General features: G+C 42.9%; 1 protein-coding gene across 1 annotated transcript in view; it reads left to right on the top strand.

Annotated features, from left to right (window-relative positions):
- The first annotated feature begins 229 nt into the window (after positions 1 to 229).
- Positions 230 to 23798, top strand: part of PAFAH2 (platelet activating factor acetylhydrolase 2) — a 42804-nt gene continuing 19235 nt past the window's right edge. The window contains exons 1-9 of the mRNA XM_007935755.2: positions 230 to 319; positions 1314 to 1467; positions 2285 to 2381; positions 6728 to 6796; positions 7186 to 7327; positions 8993 to 9106; positions 12787 to 12878; positions 14529 to 14699; positions 16982 to 17136. Of these exons, the coding sequence (XP_007933946.1) occupies positions 230 to 319; positions 1314 to 1467; positions 2285 to 2381; positions 6728 to 6796; positions 7186 to 7327; positions 8993 to 9106; positions 12787 to 12878; positions 14529 to 14699; positions 16982 to 17136 (1084 nt within the window). The remainder of the gene's footprint in view (positions 320 to 1313; positions 1468 to 2284; positions 2382 to 6727; positions 6797 to 7185; positions 7328 to 8992; positions 9107 to 12786; positions 12879 to 14528; positions 14700 to 16981; positions 17137 to 23798) is intronic.

Here is a 23798-nt window from a genome sequence, read left to right as displayed (position 1 = left end):
TTATTAATAGTATCATAAGAGCAAATTTTGTGTTATACTCTCTGCAGCAGTTACTTCTATGTTGAGCACATAATAGGTGCTGGCAAGGAGGATGGGTGACAGAGAGGGGTGGCAGATGGCTCTTGTAAGCAACAGGAAGCTAAGAGGAAACCAGCAAGAGGCTGTTCTGTGTTCCACCCTCCAGCCGTCAAGTACAGCACTGCTCAAGTCTGATTCAGCTGGTGATGACATGGGAGGCAACCAGTCCGTGGGCTTTCCGCCTGTAACAGGACCCCACCATGTAGGCTGCGGGGATGTGATGGAGGGTCAGAGTATCCAGGTAAGTGCCTCCTGCTCTGTCCCTGCATATCTCCCACTGCTTCTGCCTGCATCATGATCTCCTGGTAGCAAGTCTGATTGTGTAATCCAGGATGAGGGAAATTGAGTCAGAGCTTGTCAGGGTATGTTTATAAAGTCCAATTGATTCTGCCTCTCAGACCCCAGATCTGTCTTCCCTGAGCGTTTCTTCCTTCTCCTAATTATAAACACCTCAATGTACAGAGATGGTGAGGTTTTTTTTCCAGCTAGGAGGAAAGGAGGCTTCAACTCCAAAAACAGCACTCAAATTCTCTCACCTTACTTGAGAGCAGATCCTGGAGAGGTTGTTGATCTCACCCTAATCTGAATGTAAGAGAGGAAACCCAGTGGGCCATGTGCTCTTGGCCTTTGCCTCCCTGAGCTGCGTAGGAAGACAGTCTCCTTTTTCTCTTCTCCTGCTTCCATGTGTTTTCCCCTCCTTTTTTGGCACCTGGGATCTCCCTCATCAGTTCCTGGATCTTTCTCTTCTGGCCCTTGGACTTCCCCCCTCTCCCTTGTGAGAGCCACACACTTCCTGGTAATCCCTCACCTGCTCCCATCCATGTAAAATGAGTGTGCTGTTGCTTCCCGGGGGCTGGACTGGAGGAGTGGCCTGGGCCACCCACGGATCCCACCCCATGCAAGGGGCCAGGTCTAATCTCTAACTCCTGGGTCTCCTCTGGCCTGGGTTCCGGGCCAGCTTTAACTTGGGAGGTCCCGAGCACTGAAGATACTGTGGTTCCCCCTAGACATATAGTTCAAAGTACAGTTGGATATTTGAAATAGCATAAGACTTACATGTATGTTAAATATAAAATTATTTCTTTCTGGATCTTCTGAATGCAAATTCAGGTACATTGATTGAACCTTCAGTTTCCCCCATTTTGGTGCTCTGCTTTGCTAGTTGGTGTATCTGTTGGAAATCTGGCAGTGCCTGGGCTTCTTGCTCTCAGTAGCTGCTCTCTTCTTTCCTGCAGGGGAGCTTCTTTCGACTCTTCTACCCCTGCCAAGAGGCAGAGGAAACCACGGAGCAGCCCTTGTGGATTCCCCGCTATGAGTACTGCGCTGGCCTGGCCGAGTACCTGCAGTTTAATAAACACTGGGGGGGCTTGCTGTTCAACCTGGCTGTGGGTAAGGGCTAGCCTGACCCCTGGATGCTTTTCCAGTTGCTTGGTAATGTTCCTAGATCACCAGGGAAACACCACATCTTATAGCTTGCATTGTTCAGTAGAGGATATTGTCCAGGCCTTTGGTAATGGGGTATTTATTTGCTTGGTGTAGTGTGGAGAGTTGGGAGAGACTTAGATATATAAGAGCTTGGGTTTTGCAGTTAGGCTATCCTGGGTTCAAATCTAGATTTTCTAGTTAACTAGCTCTAGACCTTGGGCAAGTTACTTGTCTGTCTGAGCCTTGGTTTTTCTCACCTTAAATGCCTACTTCCTGGGTTGTTGTGTGGGTATATGTAAAGCCCTCTAGTGCAGTGGTTGGGACTTAAAACAGTCTGTAAATGGTGGCTGTTGCTCATTTATTCAGCATGTATTAATTCCCATTTGGTGCCAGTTATTGTGTAAATCAAAAAACATTCTTAGCCGTCAAGGAACATACATTTTCCTGCAGTCTTCCTCCTCTGGGTAGGGTCACACTAAATGATCCAAATGCCCCAAAGCCCTCACTCCTAGGAGCTCTACCTGCTGCCTTGGCATGTCAGGGATTTACCCATAGTTGTTCAATATTGCCTCTTTGGATTGGTCTTTCCATTTTCTATTGTGCTCCCACTCCCTAGAGGAAAAAAAAGGGGGGCAGAGAATGTGATGAACTGCGCTGGGATGCCTGAGGGGGGCTGTGGTTCTCCAGAGGGGAGGGACACATGCCCTCACCGATGGCCAGGCTGCCCTTGAGATCACAGCGTTGAGTCAGGCAGTAGTCCTATAACCCATGTCTCTGCTAGGATCTTGTCGCCTGCCTGTCAGCTGGAATGGCCCCTTTAAGACAAAAGACTCTGGATACCCCTTGGTCATCTTCTCTCATGGCCTAGGAGCCTTCAGGTAAGAGCTTCTCTCCCCTAGACCTTGCATAGTCCTTGCCTAATGACAGCTGCTGAGTCTGCACCTACTCTCAAAGGGCAGAAAAGTAGACATTTCCATCTGTTAGCTGTCCTGTCTGTCATCTACTTCACTCCATAACATTAGGTTCATCTTCTCTAGAAGGCCTTCCTATGCCCCTTTCATCTCTTTCTCTCAGCTTCATGTCCTTCACTTCTCATGTTCCAGCATTTATATAATAAGTATACATGTTTAGCTTTCTTCCTATATAACAGCCCCAAAATACTGGAAGGAGCCTGAGCTTTATAGTCATTTATATAATGTATAGCAGTGTTAGATACATACACGTGACTACTATGTGCATGTGGGAGGCAGATGAGGCACTCTACTTCCATAGAGAGTTAAGCCTTTGAAACCCAGTGGAGGGTCAGTATGAGTTGCAATCAGCTTGATGGCAGTGGGTTTGGTTTGGGTTTTTAATATGTACATGGCACTGGTGTAGCAGTGAATAAGATGGATTTGTTCCCTGTACTCCAGGAGCTAGCAGTCTAACCTGCAAATTCAGCCATTACCACTGTACTCTGTGTGAGCTTGGGAAAGTTTTATAATTCTCTGAGCCTAGATTTCATCATTTGTCAAATGCAAAGGCCATTCTCACAGGGTTGTTTATGAGAATTCAATTAGATTGGCACCTAGTAGGTTCACACGCTTGTTCATTCTCTTCATGGAGGAATTTGGTGATGGCAAACTAAGACAGGTTTTACCAGACTTTAGGAAACTTTGCCCTGAGTTTTGTAATTCAGTGTTCATTCAGAATTCTTTCCGTGAATCTTATTTCTACACATAGGTGTGTTAATATTACTTAATATCTGTAGCACGTGTGTGCCAATTTAAGCTTGTGAATGTTCTTTATCTATATTTATCCATCCAACATATATAAAGTCTAATTATGTTCCACATCTCAAAGGCATCTATTCTTGCCTCCCTACCACCAAAACCACTGTCTACACTCTAACCCGAGAGCACTGTTTTAAAGCCAAATATAATGTAATTCCCACACCTAGAACAGTACCTGGCATGTAATAGGTGCTTGATAAATACTTGTTGAGTGAATGAATGAATGTCAATCCCCAACTTAAAACTTTCTAATAGCTCTTTGAACTTAATCCAGCTCTTTACATGGTCTTACCTGGAAGTAGGCCCAAGCCAAATGTCTCCAGCCTTGTTTCTTGCTGTGTGGCCGCCTCTAGCTCTCCAGACAAACTGACTGCTTTTCACTTACTTATAGGTGCTGTGTTATTTCTTGCTTCGGTGTTTCCATCTGTGCTGTGCTTGTGACTGCTCCTTTTGCCTGGAATAGTTGCTGTTCTCTTCCTCTCTTTCTCTCTTCCCTCTGTCTTTGCCTGGCTAAAATCTAATTACCAAGGTCTTGGTTTGTATGTCACTTCTTCAGGGACACCCATCCTTAGCCCCTCTATAAATTTTCCAGTGATCTCGTAATACGTAATTTCCATTCACTTCCATAACTGTAATGATTTAATTTTTTGTGCAGTTTTTTAATGTCTGTTTTTCCTACTAGCTTTTAGGCTCCATGAAGGCAGAGCCCATGTCTCTCTTATATCTCTCCCAGTGCCTAGGATAGTGCCTGGCAAGCAGTGGTTTCCCAACAGATGTTTGCTAAATGAGTGAGAGATTAAATACAAGAGCTATGTTTTGCTGAGTTCTCATTCATTCATTTATCAAACATGTATTGAGACCTGCTCTGTGTTCTTGACATGAGAAGAAGGTGGGACATACAGAGATAAATAAATCATGGTCCTTGCCCTCAAGGAATTTGTATCCAGTAGGGGAGCTAGAGGAGTTCTGGTGGTATAGTGCCTAAGGCACTTGACTGCTCAGCAGAAGGCTGGCAGTTCAAACCCACCAGCCACTCCTTGGTAGGAAGGTTGGGCAATCTACTTCCGTAGTGATACCACCTCAGAAACCCAAGGAGGGGTCGCTGTGAGTCGGGTCCAACTCAACTGCACGTAATAACAACAGGGGAGCCAGAATAGGGACTCACATAACTATAGCTCACACTAGGAAGTGGAGAGTAGTTGCAGAGATGTGGCTAGAAAGACAAATAGATAGTTTTCAGTGCTGTTTTAAATTCAATAAATTGAATACCTGTTATGTGCCAGAGTTTATACTACGGTTGGGTATTCAAGTTCTTCTCTTAGGAGCATTATAGTCTAGTGGGGAAAGAAACAAAAAGGCATTCCTCCTAAGCCCCACAGGTATTTTATAGAAAGAGCGGGGGAGCACGTGACTTTGAAGAGTGATCGTTTTGGTCTGAGAATCTGTGTTGACACTTCATACCTCTGTAGGCTTAGATGAGCAGTTATACATACTCTTCATTAACCACAGTAGAAATAAAGAAAACGTGTGTTGTTTCTTCTCATTATATCAGTGGTTGATGCAGGCTCCCAAACCCTTCCCATTTGTACAGATATACAACTTTCCATCCCAGGGAGGAGCATGTACATTTAAATAGGACAACAGGCCTTTGTAGCCGCTCTCTCATTTGGTTCTCCCAGTCATGTGAGGAGGCAGTCAGGGATGCGTATTTTAGAGATTAACAAATCGGCTGAGAAAGACAGATTTACCTAAGGTTACACAGTTTCAATTAGGACAGAATCAGAAATCTCTCCAACTCTTAATGCCCAGTATTTCTTTCATAGTCTCTCCTGATGGGAGAGGAAAAGATACTTAAGAAACTGACCTGAATAAACTAGGACTAAGGCAAATTATATTTATCGGAAAACCACAAATATTAGTGACTTAAACAGGATAAAATGTTTATTTTTCTCTCAGGCACTCCAGGGTTGATGGGGTAGCTCTACGAAGTCATCAGTCTTCTATAATCTTGCTCTGCCATGTGTGGCTTCCATTTCTAAAATTGTCTCATGACCCAGGGTGGCTGCTTTAGCCCTAACCATTACATCTACATTCCAGGCAGTAGGAAGGGAGCAGTCTCCTTTTTAAGGGGATTTCCTGGAAGTTCTATATAACACAACTGCTTACATCTCATTGGCTAGAACTGTTCTGTCCAGTATAGTAGCTTCCAGCCAGAAGCTGTAAGTATAAAATACATATTGAATTTCAAAGACTTTATAAGGGAAAAAAAGTGAAATATTTGATTATTTTTAAAATTTTGATTTTTTACTGAAATGATAATATTTTAAATATTTTATATATATATATATATATATATATATATATATATATATACACACACACACATATATATATATAATATATAATATAGACCTGAAGGGCAGCTAGGGGCCATAGTCTGAGTGGTTTGACCAGGCTCTATCAGACCAGCAAACTTGGTCTTTTTTGTAATTGTGAGTTTTGTTCTACATAGTTCTCCCACTCTAGCCAGGGTCTCCTACACAGATCCATGAGGGTAGCATTATATTTCTGTCGGGCCATGCTGGGCTAGAACTGAAGCGCCTAAGTTAGCTGCAGAGGGGGCTGGGGAATACACTATTTTGATGGAATGACAGTGTCTTCAGCTGAAAATCAGGTTCTGTTTTTTAAGTATTTGGGGTAAGCAATTAGCAGTGCCTACCATATATATTTTTTACCTTGTTTTTCCCTTGCAATATTGGAAGACAAAAAATCCACATGGTAGATCACAGCTGAAGAATTAGCCAGGGTCCTTCTCCTCAGGCAGCTTACCAACTTATATCTTATTTTTTGGAGATATACAGATATATAAAATAAATAAAAATGCAATTGTTGAAGTAGCAAAATCATGTTTCTGAAGAAAAGATGAGTCAGTGTTTCTATGGAGTTGAAAGCATAATGGATTGATGTACCAACAACATTTGAAAGTATTTCCGTACTAGCTTTCTGGAGGAGAAGGTGCTCTGGTGGGGCTATAGTTTCAAAGACTTTATAAGGGAAAAAAGTTCCCTTATAAAGTTCCCTTATTGGGCTGCTAACCAAAAGGTTGTTGGTTTCACCCCACCAGCCGTTCCACAGGAGAAAGATAAGGCAGTCTGCTTCCGTAAAGATTTATAACCTTGGAAACACTATGGCACAGTTCTACTCTGCCCTGTAGGATTGCTATGAGTCAGAATGTCAGTGGGTTTCTTTTGATTTGGTTCTGGGGGAGGAGACCTGGAGCCTTTGTGAGAGCTAGGAGAGTATGCTGGCTGGAGAGAGCACCTCAATAAGGGCTGCATGAAACTCTCTGTTCAGCCTTTTGAGATGGCCCGTAGAGCAGAGCCTGGTTGGAATGAGGGATGAAGCTAGGCCATTGTTTTGAGCACTTCTCTCTATCCCTTCTGCATCTGTAGGACACTGTATTCAGCCTTCTGCATGGAGCTGGCCTCCCGTGGCTTTGTGGTAGCTGTGTCAGAGCACAGGTGAGAGCTGACCATCATAATGACCTGTCGTGGGTTGGATCCCGCAGCGGGCTAGAATATAGGCTAGTCACCTATTCGTAATTATCTCTGATCTTCACAACAATCACGCAAGGCAGGTATTGTCTTCATTTTGAAGGTGGAAAAAACAAGGTTCAAAGGTGTTAAATGTCCAGAGTGATACAGCTCACTTGAGGTTTAAGCCCAGGTCTGTCTCTAAAGTCTGTTTTTTTTTTTTTTTTTTGTAATGTACTACACGTACCCCTAGATCTCCTTCCCTCCTAGCCAAAGCAGGACTCACAGTGTCTTGGCCCAAAGAGAGAAGTTGTTAAAGGAAAGAAAAAGGCTTAAGAGTATCTCCTGGTTTCTGTCTGATAGCATGTGTTTTTCAGGGACCAGTCAGCTGCAGCCACCTATTTCTGCAAGAAGGCTTCAGAGGAGAACGAGACCACCAGTGACTCTCTGGAGGAAGAATGGATTCCATATCATCAAATTAAGGAAGGGGAGAAGGAATTCCACATTCGGAATCCCCAGGTAGGCTTGTGCCAGTTGAGGAGGGAGAGTTAATAAACATATCCTTATACTACATTCACTAAGTGAGACTTTTAATCATTCCTCTCTCTTGAAATTTCAATCCTAGTGGGTCTCCTCTTGCCACATCAGCGGAGAGAAATGGGATATTAATCAGGACTCTTTCAATTGCAAGTGACAGAAAGCCCATCCTAAGTTTGCTTAAGCAAAAAAGGGAATTGATTGGCTCATATAAGCGGCTGTAGCAGAGACACAAGTGGGCACCAGACTCGGAGGCCGTCAGGGCTTGTTGTTCATCTCTCAGCTCTGTCTCTTCTGCTGTCGGTCTCACCCACAAACTGGCTCACTTTATGAGGTTAGCACCTCAGCCTTGGACAGCTTGGAGCTTGTTCTACCTTAGCATCTGAGAGAAAAGAGTTTATTTTAGGGTTGTTTCTCCAGCCCTACTCCTGTCCCAAGCTACAGTTTGAAAAGTCCTGGGAGGCTCTCCAGGGCTGGAGAAAAGTAGAGGTGGTCCCTGACATAAGATAGGGTTTTGTTTCTTTTTTTTTTTTTTTCTTCAGTATTCATTATTATTGCCTTTTATTATTAGTATCTTTATAAACCCCATCTGTGTCTTTGGGGGTTGGAAACATTACATATAAACTTACAGCTTCAACATTGGTACTTCCTGCTTCTCTAGTTATATGCACGTTATATATGCCAAAAAATTTTTTAAAAAGAATGGTCATAAGGGTTTGTCATGACTTGTGTATGTCTTAAGTCAGGACTACCTGTTCCAGAACTGGAAGTCCCCACCAGAAATACAGGAGAATAAGGAGAGGTGCTAGGTAGACAAAAACAATAATTGTGATCCATAAAGCTGGTTTTGTTATTGTTAGCTGCTGTCCTCTTGACCCCTGACTCACAGTGACCCCCATGCACAAGGGAATGAAATACTGCCAAGTCCTGCACCATCCCCCTAATGGGTTGCAGATCAGACCATTGTAATCCATAGAAGCATCGTTGGTTGATTATTTGAAATAGATCACCAAGCCTTGCTGCCTAGTCCATCGTAGTCTGAAAGCTCTGCTGTAACCCATTGCATGATAGCAGCACCCAAACCCCCACTGACAGATGAGTGGTGGCTGCATGCCAGATTTATAGTAATCCTGGTTCTTTTTCTTTTTAAAACACTTTCTTTTATGTTATCTCATTTGATCCCCCTGACTGCATTATGGATAGGAAGTTAGAGTCTGAAAAACATTTGGCTGATTCTGTCATATTGTTAGGTCATGCTTACATGGGCTGTGGGAGTCCTTGGGCAGTGCCAAGGGTTTAATGCTTGACTTCTAGCCCAAAGGTTGGTGGTTTGAATCCTAGCCAAATATTGGTGCAGTGGCACCTCAGGAGATGAGCCCAGTGATCTGCTTCTGAAAAGTTACAACCATGAAAACCTATGGGGCAGTCCATGCTGCACACATGGAGTTGTTGTGAGTTGGAATCAGCTCAACAGGACTTAACAACAACGTCGTGGGGGTTGTGAAGGAGCTGAGTCTTTCTCAAGATGTTGGGTCCCATGGTGCTTGCTAAGTGGATGGGCAAACTTTCTTGGCCTACAGTTATGTGAGATTCTCTCTGAGTGATTGTGTAGTATTCCAGCTCCCACTGGGACTGTCTCTGTTGCAGGTGCATCAGAGGATGAGTGAGTGTGTACAAGTGTTGAAAATCCTACAAGAGGTCACTGCTGGGCAGACTGTCCTCAACATCTTGCCTGGTGGATTGGATCTGAAGACCTTCAAGGTATGGCAGAATATGGTTGGAGCTGGAATGAATGTATTCATCAGGACTTTCTTGATTATAAGTATCAGAAACATAACTCAAACTATGTTAAACCAACTAAGAAGTATTGGCTGTCTTTGGAAAGACAAGACAGACTGGCTTTAGGCCATTGTAGCTCGTCCCAGAGACTGTTTATGAGTGAGGGTGGTATATATTAAAAAAATAACATTTATGAGTAAAAATATGATAAGAGTTCCTCACTCAAACTTATGAAGTATTATTTATTATAACTTTTTCATGTGGAATGAAACCAAGGACCAAAGAGGCTAAGTATGTATCCAAGGTTAACTGTTAACTCAGCTAAGTGGTAAAGTTAAACTTGAACTGGGGCTTTTTGATCCCAAAGCCTATGCAGTGAGCCCCTTTAGAAAACACATTTTTAAGGCTCTAGTCATGTCATCCAGGGAGAAGTATCTGCTTGAATGGTCAGTAGATAAGGCAGAACCTGAAATCTAAGGTATTTTACCAACTATTTGGTGTGTATCTTCAACCCCTACCAGATAAGTTAGGCCCAGGGCACTCAAATCCAGGCCTGAATGCCTATGAGCTGGAGACAGACATTGGCAGCCGCAGTTAGATTAGTTGCAAGGCAGCCTTGTGGGAACTTACAGAACTAAAAAGCTAAATTTCACCTATCAGATTGGGTGAGATCCAAAAATTGATTACTCACTATGTTGACAAAGCTGTGGGGAAGACAGTACTCTCTCCCTGCATTGCTGCTGAGAGGACCAGTTGCCCCACTGAAAGCAATTTAGCAGTAGATATCAACAGTACAAATACAATAGTCTTTGACCAAGTAGTTTCCAGTCCTGGAAATTTATCCTACAGATGCCTGCACACATGTAGTATGATATATGTACAAAGGTATTCATTCTAGTGTTGTTTGTAAAAGCAAAAGATTGGTAGTAATCTAACTACTGTCCATATCTTTAAGGAAGCTGGTTTACTAGATTATGGTACAATGGATCTATTAATTGGGGTAATGCTAACTGCTATAGCAGTTAAATACCAAATCTCAGTAGCTTAACACAATGGAAATTTATTTCTTTCCCACATAATGTCCAAAATGGGTGCTCCCCTGTGGGGAGTGAATCAGGAACCCAAGCTCCTTTCATCTTATGGTTCTACCCTCTGCAACCTGTGAAACCCAACTTCACTCCGGATATTAAGCCAGAGGAATGGCAATGAGCATAAGGCTTGCATGAGGGAGTTATTTTATGAACCAGGTCTGCAAGTGGAGGTTTCATTTTTCTTACATTTTGTTGCCTAGAACTCAGTCACAAAGCTACATCTGACTGCAGGGGAAACTGGAAAATATTATCTAGTTGCATGTCTAGGAGGAAGAGGAACAGATAGGGTGATCAGCTCACTATCTACACCATGGTGAAATCAAACGTAGCTGTAAAAAAAGGATCAGAAGTGTACTAATACTGTTATTCAAAAGAATAAGATATAGTACCACATACATAAAAAGGGTGGGAAACTATACATGTTTACTTGTGTATGCATAAAGAATCTCTGCAAGGGCACACAAGAAACCAGGACTTTGAACCAGTTCATCTGCTCATTCATGGGCATCAGCAACGCTGGAATGGACCTGAATTTGTAAAATGTGAGTGAACCAGAATGCTAACCAGAACAGGAAAAATTATGGGTCAAAGGTCTGCTGAAAACTTAACCTTCCTCTTAGAAAACAAGGGCCTGAATTTTAGAAATTCAGGGCTGTTCTGGTTTTACTTTGTTGACCATGACTGAACTGGTTTGAGCCAATTTGAAGCTTTGCAAGTAACTAATAGCTGTTGGTTACTTGTTGTGGGAGTAGGGAGTGGGCAACTAACTATGTGGATAAGGAGTGAGGTGCGTGAAAGACTTCTCTATACGCTTTTGATTTTAGAATTATGTGAATATGTTAGTCTACTTTTAAAAAGCCGAAAAAATAAATTACAAAATTGATCTAACTGAGTTGTTGATCTGAAGATGCCGGGCAAAGAGGGAGAATTTAGGTACAACGCGTTGGGAGAGAAAGAAGGGAAAGCAGAGGAGAGCAGGGGTTCAGAGGCTGGGCAGCAAAGCCTAGAGAGATTTCCTGAGCCCCTTAGAGGCAGCTGCAGTAGCTTTTTATATAACCATGCCCTGAAGCCTTCTGGGGACAACCAGAAATAGATCCTTGCAGAGCATGTTAGAGCGAGCAGACTCACTCCCCCCACTCACCCAGGCTTTGGATAAAAATCAGGACAGATATCCAGAGGAAGAATTTGAGTTGGTTTCTATCATCAGAACTTGCTCCAGGGCAAAGTGGACTAGGCAGCAGGAGCTCCCCCAGTCCATCCTCGACTCAGTCGACATGTCCTCCCCACTGGACTAGTTCATAGGCAGATTCTAGAGGATGGAGAGAGTTCTAGTTCTAACTATGTTCTTAGATCCATACTGAAAACCCACTGCCGTTGAGTCAATTCTGACTCATAGCTACCCCCATTGGATTTCCAAGGTGGTAAATCTTTATGGAAGTAGATTGCCTGGCCTTCCTTCTGCGAAGTGGCTGGTGGGTTTGAACTACTAACCGTCTGGTTAGCAGTCAGATGCCTTAGGCACTTTGCCACCAGAGCTCCTTTTAGATTGATTAGTTGGTATGAATTTCACATATTTCTATTCATTCATTTATAGATGTTTGAATGTCTACCTTAGTCTTGTTATTGTTAGGTGGTAAAGGTTATGGAGCTCTAGTGGCATAGTGTCTAAGGCATCTGACTGCTAACCAGAAGGCTGGAGGTTCAAACCTACTAGGCACTCCTCAGAAGGAAGATTGGGCAACCTACTTCTGTAGTGATACTGCCTTGGAAACCCAAGGAGGGATAGCTATTAGTTGGTTGAATCTGACTAGATGGCAGTGGTTAAAGGTTATGGAAATAAAGATGAAAAATGTATTTCTCAGAATTCTTGCCTTCTGTATTAGTTTTCTAGGGCTGCTGTAAAAAATTTCTACAAACTTGGTGACTTAAAACAAAAGAAATTCATTCTCTCACTGTTCTGGAGGCCAAATCAAGGTGTCAGTAGGACCAAGCTTTCTCCAGAGGCTCTAGCGGAGAATCCTTCTTCACCTCTTGAGCATCTGGTGGCTTATGGTGTTCCTTGCCTTAGGGCAGCATAGCTTCAATTTCTGCCTCTGTCTGCCCCTGACCTTCCTGTTCCTTTGTCTGTCCAGATCTCTCTCTCCTTTCTCGTATCAGTCATTGATTTCGAGTCTACCCTGAATCAAGGATAATTTCATCTTGAAATCTTTAACTAATACATCTACAAAGACCCTATTTCCAAATCAGTTCACATTCTAAGGTCCTGGGTGGACATGAATGTGGTGGTGGCAGTGGCGGGCACTATTCAACCCACTACAGATGGTAAGGTTACAAAACTAAAGATGGAAACATGGTTCTCAGGGTCCTCCTCACAGGTGGCTGTTCAGTCCGGGTTGCTTGCCTGGCTGCTTTCTAGGGGACAAGAGGTTCTCAGTGGTGTGGCTTTGGTGACCTCATCACTGTACTGTGCTTTCTGCCTCATTGCCTCGCTAGTTCTTCCTCTAGCCCCGAGGAATTCCTAGAGAAGGAGCCCTGAATATCTGACTTGGCCAAGTTCTTCACTTTCCTCAGGGCAGCATTGACATGAGCCGTGTGGCTGTGATGGGACATTCCTTTGGAGGGGCCACAGCTATTCTGGCTTTGGCCAAGGAAACCCAGTTTCGGTGAGTTTTCCAGTGATGCCACTGTAAGCTTCACACAGTATTCATTCATTCAACAAGTATTTTTACATAAGTACTATTCCCACTGTCTGGGGAGCTGGGGATTCAGTGGTGAACAAGGAAACAAGGTCTCTGATTTCATGGCATTATGTTATTGTGGGAGGAGACAGACCAGTAAATAACTATTAATAAAATCCCCAGCAGCCAAGTACAGTGAGAAAATTAGAACAGGCTGATATGTTTGAGTGTCCAGAGGCTTCTCTGAGAATGTCACAGAAACCAAGACCCAAAAGGCAAAGTAGCCAACTATACAAAGGTCCAGGGAAGATCATTCCAGCCAGAGCAAACAGCTAACGCACAGGCCCGAGATAGAAACGAGCTGGCTATGTTATTCAACCCACTGCAGTTGGTAAGGTTACAAAAATAAAAGATGGAGACATCTTTATGCTTGGGGGCGGTGAGCACAGTGAGTGAAGGGAAGCAGTTCACGATGTGACCAGAGAGATAAGCCCAAGCCCACGACCATTAAGTCGCTTCTGGCTCATAGCTACCCCCATTGGGTCTCCAAGGCTATAAATCTTTATGGAGGTAGATTGCCTCATCTTCCTCCTGCAGAGCAGGAACCACAGGGTTTGAATCACACCAACGTTGGGGTTAGCAGCCAAATGCCTTACCCACTGCCCCACCAGAGATAGGCAGTTAGATTTTAGCCTAAGTATGATGGGAGGCCATTGAAGGATGTTAAGCAGAGAAAAAGCAATCTTATATACATTTTTTAAAAAATCTCTATATTTTAAAAGATGCCTCTGGTTTCTATATGAAGACTGGATTGTAGCAGGACAAGAATGAAAACAAAGAGGCAGGTGAGAAGGAGGCTGTTTGAGAATCCCCATGAGAAATGACAGATCTGCATTAGGATGGAGGAAGGGGTATGGAGAGAGTGAATGGAGTCAGGGTGTATTATGGACTCTGTAGAACTTAATGATGGAGGAAGGGAAGGAAAGACAAATCAAGGTTTTTCATTTGTGTATCTACCATTTGGTGAATGATAACGTACCTTATTGAGATAGAGGAGGCTAGGGAAGCATTGGGGGGAAGGGTCTTAGTCTTAGTTTTGCCCTCGGTGACAGAGGTTGCTGCTTGACTTGCTGCCCAGGTCTCTGAGTTGTGGCACTGGCTTTCCCTGACCACCGGTACTATGTGTGTTTCTGGGTTCACATAGCACTTTGTATGATCAGGGCACTTTGCTACATTGTTTTACTACATTGTCTGTTCTGTCTCTCTTGATAGACAGAGTGCTCCTTGAAAGCATGAATTATAGCCTTTATTTCCATATCCACAGCACAGAGCTAAGCACATAGTAGGTTCTTAATGAACATTGAATGAACAAATGATTAAATGAATGGAGTGCCATTGTATGTAACTCAAATCAGTCACCTGAGAGTAGATCCAGAAGATGAAAAAGACTGATTCTTATGCTCAGAGAGTTTAAATTTAGAAGGATCCTTGGTAACAGGTAAAAGCAATCCCTTTCTCCAAGCCTAACAGAAGCCTTCAGCCCGTGGAGAGAAGAACACCACCCTTCCCCTACCACCCTCACAGTTCTCGCTTGGGTTTCTGCCTGGCATTTCCAAATGCCTGGTTCTGTTCCAGGTGTGCCGTGGCTCTGGATGCTTGGATGTTTCCTCTGGAACGTGACTTTTACCCCAGTGCCCGAGGCCCTGTATTCTTCATCAATACTGAGAAATTCCAGACAGTGGAGAGTATCAATTTGATGAAGAAGATATGTACTCATCATGAACAATCTAAGATCATAACTGTCCTGTGAGTAAATCCCAACCAAGGTCATGTGCCCAGTGTTCTATTTTCCACTCACCTGTGGCTTCCTTAGTTTCTTCTGGATTATCCAGAAGTTTCTACTCATTAAAAGAGTACCTGAATATAATACTTCCTGAATTTCAATATCTCAGTTCCTTACTGAGACAGTTTTCTGTCTCCTTTCTCTGTGTAGTTCTATCTACAGTGGTTTCAGTAATCCATGTGACTTTGTGACAGGGTTTGCCTGCTGCTCTATTGTGGGATTATGTGTTAGAGAGTAAAGGGTGTGGGTCTTGGTGGGCTCAAAAGATCTTTAGCTTTAGTTGGGAATTTAATTGGGTCTTTTGAAAGAGTATGGATATGGCAGACCTTTGACATTCACAAGATAGATTTTTAAAGACCTTCATGAATATCTAAATTCAGAGATACCACTCTAGCATATATTTCCTTCCATAAAACATCTATATTCTCAATAAGGGAAACCACATTCTCTTCATTTCCATCACCACTATTATCAGTTGACTTTATTTTGGGAGCCATTTCTCATACCGAGATTTTAAGTCAGTTAAGAAATTTACATAGGAAGTGGCTTTGAACTACAATGCAATGCTGAAATCTCATTGACTAGCTCTCTGACTTGAGTATCCAGCACCTAGTTTAAGAAATAATGCATTGCCAATAGTTAAATCCCCCTCAAGTTCCCCTCCCAACCACTCTCGTCTGAACTTGAACCTCAAAGCACACATGCTTCAGGGATCCCAGTTCCTATTTCAGCAAAACAACAAGTCACTGCCTGCCATGGTCCTTTGGAATCACTCAGGTGGTTGAAATGCTAGATTGAATGTCTTGAATGCTGGGGGTCTGCTCAGTAGTTAACAACATTTCCCTTACTCATCTTGGCTCAGGCTCTCTTCCTTGGGACCAGACCCTTACCTACCTTGCATTTTGATTTCATGGCAGTCAAGGACCACTTAAGTTTCCCAGTTCAGTAAGATGAAGGATAATTTGACCTCTGGAGGGAAAGGGGAGAAGAAGAGGTATAACAGGAAGATTTAACTCTGGGCAGAGTATTATTTCTTAAACTAGGTGATGGATTCCGAGGACCCATGTATTATTCTGTGTGCTTTTTTGTGTGCCTTAAACAATGCATTTTTTAAAAGTCAGTTTTCCTGCATGACATCAAATAAATAGTTTAATGTTTAGATTTTCCCTACCCATTGAATTGACTAGTAAGTTTAGTTATAAGTAATTTAGCCCAAATGAACCTAGCCAGGATTTCACCTAAAAATTCAATGTATTTGATGTCAAAAGACTTAAGTTCTAATCCGGAAACCCTGTTTAATTAAGTACAGCTGCCCTCACTTTTCTGATTATTTAAATAAAGGCAAGTAATTCCTTTTTCTTTCTTATGCTGCAGCTCTGAAGAAGTAGGAGTTAAAATGTTTTGTGAATGTTCAGAAGTCAGCAGATAAAAGCCATGGTGCCATAGGTTATAACATTATAGGAATGGCAGGTGCTCCTCTCTTTGCCCCTGTCCCTGTCTAGCTGACTCAGATTTTCCCTGCACTGTCAGGCAGTGTGACCCAGGGGATAATCCGCTTTGAAGACCAGGCATACCTGGGTTCAAATCCTAGCTCCATTGCTTACTTAGCTGTTTGACCTTGGGCAGATTGTTTCATTTCTCTGAGCCTCAGATTCCTCTCGGTCAAAGGGAAAAATACTTCCCTTATATAGGTGTGAAAATTACTTAAGATGATATATTACATGTAAAGCGCCTTGCACATAATAACCAAACCAAAACCTATCGCTACTGAGTCAGTGCCCACATATAGCAACACTATAGGACGGAGTAAGGAGCTCTGGTGTAGTGGTTAAGGCATTTGGCTGCTAATCCAAAAAAGATCAGTGGTTCAAACCCACAAGTCACTCCGCAGAAGAAAGATGAGGCAATCTGCTTCTATAAAGATTTACAGCTTTGAAAAACCAATGTAGATTGCTATGAGTTGGAATTGACTCAATGGCAATGAGTTTGGTTTGGGTTTTGGGTAGGACAGAGTAGAACTGCTGCAAAGAGTTTCCAAGGCTATCCATTTTTACAGAAGCAGACTACCACATCTTTCTCCCATGGAGCAGCTGGTAGATTCAAACCACCAACTTTCTGGTTAGTAACCAAGCACTTTAACCACTGTGCCACCAAAGCTCCTTTGCACATAGTAGGTGCTTAACAAATATGTGTGTGCCCCAGCCCCCAAGCCCCCAACCGATTACTTGTTTTTGTTTTATTCTAGTGGTTCTGTTCATCGGAGTCAAACTGACTTTGCCTTTGTGACAAGCAGTTTGATTGGTAGATTCTTCTCCTCTCAAACCCGTGGGAGCTTGGACCCCTATGAAGGTCAGGAGATCGTAGTACGGGCCATGTTGGCCTTCCTGCAGAAGCACCTCGGTAAGGAGAGAACTGGGGTCATGGCAGCAGCTGCGGGGTCTCTTATATTTTCCTGTAGCACAGTGGTCTATACTGGCATGCCAAGGGCCAGGGAGACTTAAGGCAGAAGGAAAACTTGAATGAAGGAGAGTTATGTGGAATTAGAAAAAATACTTAACTGGAAGTGTGGACATCCTGATTTTGCCTCTTACTAGCTGCATGACCTTGTGTTAATTGTTTAACCTCCCTAAGCCTTGGTTTTATCGCTTAATTGGAGTGTTCACTTCTCTCTACCACCTCTGTCCAAACACAAGCTGTCATCTCTTACTCTGTCTGCATTGTGGGGGCAGTTCTGATGATAATGGGTTGAATTTGTGGGAGTACTGCAAAAAACAAAGTGTGGAAGAATTATAACTGTTATAACACAGACGGACTGAACCTTAAGGCCATTAGAGGTCATTTGTTCCACCTGCTCACCCAGAAGAGGTACCTCTCAGATCTCTGCCACGTGATCAAGTGGCACAGCCTGTAGCATGCAGAGCACTGGCATCCAAGTCAGCTTTCTTCACCACTGGAAACTTTAGTGTTTTTTAATCACATTTTACTGTATTTTTCAGTGGAAATGTACATAGCACAACAGGTTCCCATTCGACATTTTATACACATACTGTTCTGGGATACTGGTTACATTCTTCACATCGTGTCAATATTCTCATTAGTTCCACTTCTAATTGTCCTGCACCCATTGACTTAGTCTCACAGTCCCCTAACCTTCTTATCTGTGCTTTAAAGTATTTGTTGACTATCTAGTCTATTATAGTTTTTTTTTTTTTTTAAAAAAGCACAGTACTAAAGAGTGATATTCATTCATTTATTCATTTTATTTTTTGTCATGAATACACACAGCAAAACATACAGCGATTCAACTCTTTCTCCAGGTGCCATTCTCACCGTCCTTTTCTGAGTTGTTCCTCCCCCATTAATATAAATCCACTGCCCCCTCAGGGTCTATCTAATCTTTTGAGTTGCTATTTTCTTTTTGATCCCATATAAAAAGTTCTTTAAAAAACAGAATGCTCAAGGTAGGCTTTTTTTTTTATTTTATTTTTTTTTTATTTTACTGTGATTTGGTTGAAAGTTTATAGAGCAAATTCATCTTCCATACAGCAGTTCACATACACTTTGTGTCATGACATTGACTGGAATCTCCCACAATGCAACAGCTCTCCTCCCACTTCTTCCCCATTGCCACCTCTTCTTTCCTATGCACTCCTGCCCCCCCGAGCTGTCTCCCTGTGCATGCACAGCCCTTCTCTTCTCCCATGATTGTTCTCTCCAAGGAGTACATCTACTAGTGTAAATGTTCACCTCACATGCCTGTCCTTTGTTTGGCTGGAAGCCACAGGAGTGGGTTCAGTTCCAGACCTGAAGGGCAGCTAGGGGCCATAGTCTCAGGGATTCTACCATGTTCTGTCAGACCAGCAAACCTGGTCCCTTTTTCTCTTTTATGATTTTGAGTTTTGTCCCACATTGTTCTCCCTCTCTATCCAGGATCTCTTACATAGATCCCCTTCTGAGTAGTTGACAGTGGTAGCCAGGCACCATCTAGTTCTTTTGGTCTCGTAGTCGTATAGGCTTAGGACCACATAGTGTACTAGTTGCTTGGACTAATTGTTTCTATGCATGTCTGGTTTTCTTCATTCTTTGCTCTGGACAAGGAGAGACCCATCGTTGCAACTAGATGGCCACTTGCAAGTTTTTAAGATCCCAGTTAATACTCGCCAAAGTAGGGTGTGGGAGAGTGTTTTTGTGTAGTATGTTATGCCAATTGAACTTGATGTCCTGAACTGGTCCCCTGAGCCCACAAGAAGGTAGACATTTTTTACTAATTACTGTTGTTTGCTTTAAAGAAGGCTTGAGGGGATATTTTTGGTTTAAGGTTTAAAGATTATCTCATGGCAGTAGTTTCAGGGGATATTCATTACTTTATGAGCTAAGTGTTTAGCTAAACAGATGACTTGAGGGAATAATTTCAGTTCAAGACTTATCTCAGGTAGTGGTCTCCAGGATTCTGCCTATGTCAGTGGGTCCATTAAGTCTGAATTTTTTTTTTTTTCCAGTCACTTTTTATTGTGATTTGAGTGAAAGTTAACAGAGCAAATTGGTTTTCCATTCAACAATCCATACACAAACTTTGTTTTGTGACATTCACTGCAGTCCCCACAATGTGACAGCCCTCTTTGCGCTTCCTCCCGGCGTTTACCATTTCCCTTTGTCCTTCTTTCCTATCTCCTCCTGCCTTCTGAGATTTAGCCTTGGGCAGCTGTTGCCATTTTGATCTGTATGGTTGATTGCTCTAAGGAGTATGTACCTTTCTGGAGTTATTGTCTCTGTTACAGGCCTGTCTGTTACTGGGCTAAAAGTTGAGCCGGGGCATGGGTTCAATTCTGGTTTGAAGGATGTCTAAGGACCATACTGTCAGGGGTTCCACCAGTTTCTATCTGACCAGTAAGCTTGGTCTTTTTTATTATTTTGGGTTTTGTTCCACATTTTTCTCCTGCCCTATCCAGGACCTCCTGTCACGATCCCTTCAGAGCAGTCGTGGTGGTAGCCGGACACCATCTAGTTTGTCTGGTCTCGCTCATGGCTTGTTCTCTTTACCTCGTGGCATCTTTTCATCTTTAGCTCCCACTGCTCACTGCCATATTCTCTTGGCTTTCCTAGACTAGATATTCAAGAAAAACAGTCTGATTGTACCAGACCATTTTTACTTGCCAAGACACATTGTAAATCACTGTTCAGCCTAGGCTTGGCACTTTCTTGATGAGATGGCCCTTTTCAGTCAGAGTGGCGTGAGATGCCATTATCTGCATGAGGCTGCTCCCTCAGCAGGTACAGGGTATGGGGCACTTTTCCTCAGAAGGGAGCAGGGGGCCTGTCAGGATCGCTAAGCTTTGATGTGAACCTGAGGCCAAGATCTGATACTTTATAACTTCTCCTACTTGCCCTGGTTATCCCCTGGAGGCATCCATGGAAGCCTCAGACCACTTGCACACGGCAGCTCTTTGGATATTTAAAGTCACGTATGGTGTCCTCTCTGAGTTGTTTTCTTTACTAAGCTAAATGACCATGGTATTCTACCTGTTGCCCATGTAGTGCTGTTTCCATTTATTATTCTCTTCCATTGGATGAAGGCACTCTGGTGGCACAGTGGTGAAGACATTTGCTGCTAACCAAAAGGTGGGTGGTTCAAAGCCATCAGCCGCTCTGCAGGAGACAGATGAAGCAGTTCTGTAAATATTTATAGCCTTGGAAACCCCATGGGGCAGTTCTACTCTGCCTGTAGGGTCGCTGTGAGTCAGAACCAACTCAGTGGCAGTGGGTTTTTGTTTGGGGTTCCGCTGGGTACATTGTTTGTCATGTGCCTTTTAAAGTGTGGTGTCCTGACCTGAATGTGCTAGGCTAGATGTGGTCTGACCAGTGCTTGGTACAGCAGGACTGTTGCCTCTGCTCTGGACACTAGACTTCTAGGTAGATGACCTGAGTATGTTAACTTTTCCAACAACTGCATAACAAATTTGGTTTAGATGGAGTTTGTTTTTAAAACATTTCTGGCCAAATATGATTGTGTTGACTTTTGTAACCTAAATTTTCCTTTCTATGTTTATGCCTATTCATTTCACTTAGTTCATCATGAGTCTTTATTTCAGCATCTTATTTTAGAGACTTTAGGGTTAATAGAGACCTCTGAGCATCATTCTTATCACCGAACAGGAGAAGAAGAAAGTCATGTCTCAAGACTTTGATGGGGCCTGACTGCATGGTCCTCAGCCCACTTTCCTCACGCGTTAGGTCAGAGTTAAGATTAAAGATGACGGGAAGCCCACCATAGCATGACTGGGCTCCCTTTAGTAGCAATGCTGGTGAGCATTGCTGGAGAACAGCAGAAGAGGTGATAGAAGGGAGGAGAAGCTCAGACTATAGGAAGATTTTTAGGATTTACTTTATGTTAGTCCCCCTGCTACATACTTAACATGCACTGTCATGTGTAATCCTGAAGACAGCTCTATTTGGTGGTGCTTTTATTATTACCTCTACTTTACAGATGAGGGTACTGGAGCTTAATTTAAGTAATTTGTTCAAGGTTATTTGGTTATTAAGTAGCAAGCCCACTATGCAGCTCAGGCTCTGTGATTCCAAAGTCCATGTGCTTGATCGCTGCACTATACTGTCAGTGACTATGATGACAAGTCCCATGACTACGTATGCACTAGTCTTGGACACAGAGGATAGGCACCTAACTGATGGGAGGAGAAGGATGGTCAAAGAGGGAGGCTCCCTAGACAAAGTGAAGCTTGGTTTTAATCTTAATGGATGAGGAGAGCTCACCAGGTACGGAAGGGCCAAGGATCTTCTGGACTCCCTAAGACTGAGAAGACACAAAGGCTTGAGTAGCCTGGTATGTTTGAAGAACTGTGTTGATATATTTGGAGTTCAGGATAGTGAATTGTTGGACAGTAAACATAAAGAAATAGGCAGAAGCTGGCTTTAGAAGCCCATATATTTGCTGAAGTAAATTTTATTCAGAGGCTGTGAGAAGCCCTTGGCAGGTTCTAAGTAGGAAATATCATGGTTAGATTTGTGTTTGCCCCTGACTAGAGTGTGGGGAATGTGTGAGATGGGGCAGGTTGAGAGGCAGAGAGTCCAGGTAACCGTCTCCTGCAGTAATCCAGGTGAAAAGTAAGGAGGCAGAGTCTGAAAAAAGGCGGGGACTCTCAACTTGGGCTGATTAGCTTTACAAAGAGAGTAAAGCTTTTTGTTGGCCACAGCACACTGTCACATGGGAAACTAAGGTAGGTTGTAGGTAGCTCAGCCCAACCTCTCACTATCACCTAAAAAATACCTCTCAGAGCACGTGTTTCCACGGACACTGGTTAAGGAATATTATCTTCTATTTGTGAAGATGGGTGCTTCCTTTACATGACCTACATGCACCTCCTGTCTTCACCTGTTCATCCTCTCTCCTGCTCTCCTGGATATATAAGATTATATCACACTTTCTCCTCTCATCAAACCTCCCACACCACCTTCCCTATCCCATCTCTCTGCTGATTAACTTTGCCTTCACCTTCACTGAGAAAACAGAAGCACTCAGTACTTCCTCAAACTTGCAGTACCTCAGCTGTCCATCTCTCTGCATGTGCTCTGCTCTCCCCCAGTTACTGGTATTTCCTACTTTGTTTCCCTGAGGCCAGTGTTTACTTCACGCTAGATCCCATCCTCTTTTGCCTATTCAAAATGATTGTATCAGCAAAATTTCCTTCTTTGCTGGTCCATTTCCCAAAAGTATTATAAACATGCTGAAATTTCTCTTTATCTTAAAAAAGTATGTCTTGACTCTACTTTCCCCTCCAGTTAACCACACCATTTCCCTGCTCCCCATAGCAGCAATCCTGCCACTAAGGGGAGGGACACAGGCCCTACCCTCAACAGGCAGGAAGTGGGGGAAAAAGCTGGGGCAACAGACAGAGCGGCAGGATCCAGGTAAAGGGAGGGCAGAGAGGTTTTAAACAGTTAAGGGAGACAAACTTGTCTGTCAGTTTGTCGTACTGTGGTGGCTTACATGTTGCTCTGAGGCTTCAGGCTGTGCCACTGGTGTTTCAAACGCCAGTAGGGTTACACATGGTGTACAGGTTTTAATGCAGCTTACAGACTAAGACAGACTAGGAAGAAGGAGGAGGCCATCCACTTCTCGAAGAATTGGCCAGGGAAAACCTTATGAATAGCAGAGAAATACTGTCTGATATGTTATTGGGCAACTTTATGAATAGCCCAGAAACACATTGTCCAATACAGTGCAAGAAGACGAGCTTTAGGTGAGAAGGCTCTCAAATTACAACTAGGAAAGAGCTGCCTCATCAGAGTAGGACCAAACTTAATGATATGGATAAAGTAAAGTGTTTGTGACCTGTATTTGCTGATGTGGCATGACTCAAAGTGAAAAGAAACAGCTGCAAACATCCATTGATAATTAGAATATGGAACGTACAAAGTATAAATCTAGGAAAATTGGAAGTTGTCAGAAATGAAATAGAACACACAAAGATTGATAGCCTAGGCATTAGTGAGCTGAAATGGACCAGTTCGGGCCATTTTGAATCAGACAACCATATGATCTACCATGCTGGGAATGACAATTTGAAGAGGAATGGCATGGCATTCATCATCACAGAAGATGTTTCAAGATCTGTCCTGAAGTACAATGATGTCAATGATAGGATAATATCCATACACCTACAAGGGAGACCAGTTAATATGACTGTTATTCAAATTTATGCACCAACAACCAAAGCCAAATATGAGGAAATTTAAGATTTTTATCAACTTCTGTGACTGAAATTGACCAAACATGTGATCAAGATGTGTTAATTATCACTGGTGACTGGAATACAAAAGTTGTAAACGAAGATAAATCACCGGTAGTTAGAAAATTTGGCCTTGGTGACAGAAATAACGCTGGAGATCACATGATAGAATTTTGCAAGACCAACAACTTATTCATTGCAAATACCTCTTTTCTTTTTTTTTTTTTTTTAATTAGGATTTGGGTGAAGATTTACAGAGTAAATTCACTTTTCATACAGCAGTTCACATATACTTTGTCTCATGTCATTGACCAAAAT

This window comes from Orycteropus afer, unplaced genomic scaffold (genome assembly GCF_000298275.1).
Source record: "Orycteropus afer afer isolate SDZICR_OR568_19922 unplaced genomic scaffold, OryAfe1.0 scaffold00031, whole genome shotgun sequence".
Taxonomy (NCBI): domain Eukaryota; kingdom Metazoa; phylum Chordata; class Mammalia; order Tubulidentata; family Orycteropodidae; genus Orycteropus; species Orycteropus afer.
The sequence above is the reverse complement of the archived record's forward strand: the minus strand, read 5'-3'. Positions and strand labels throughout refer to the sequence as shown.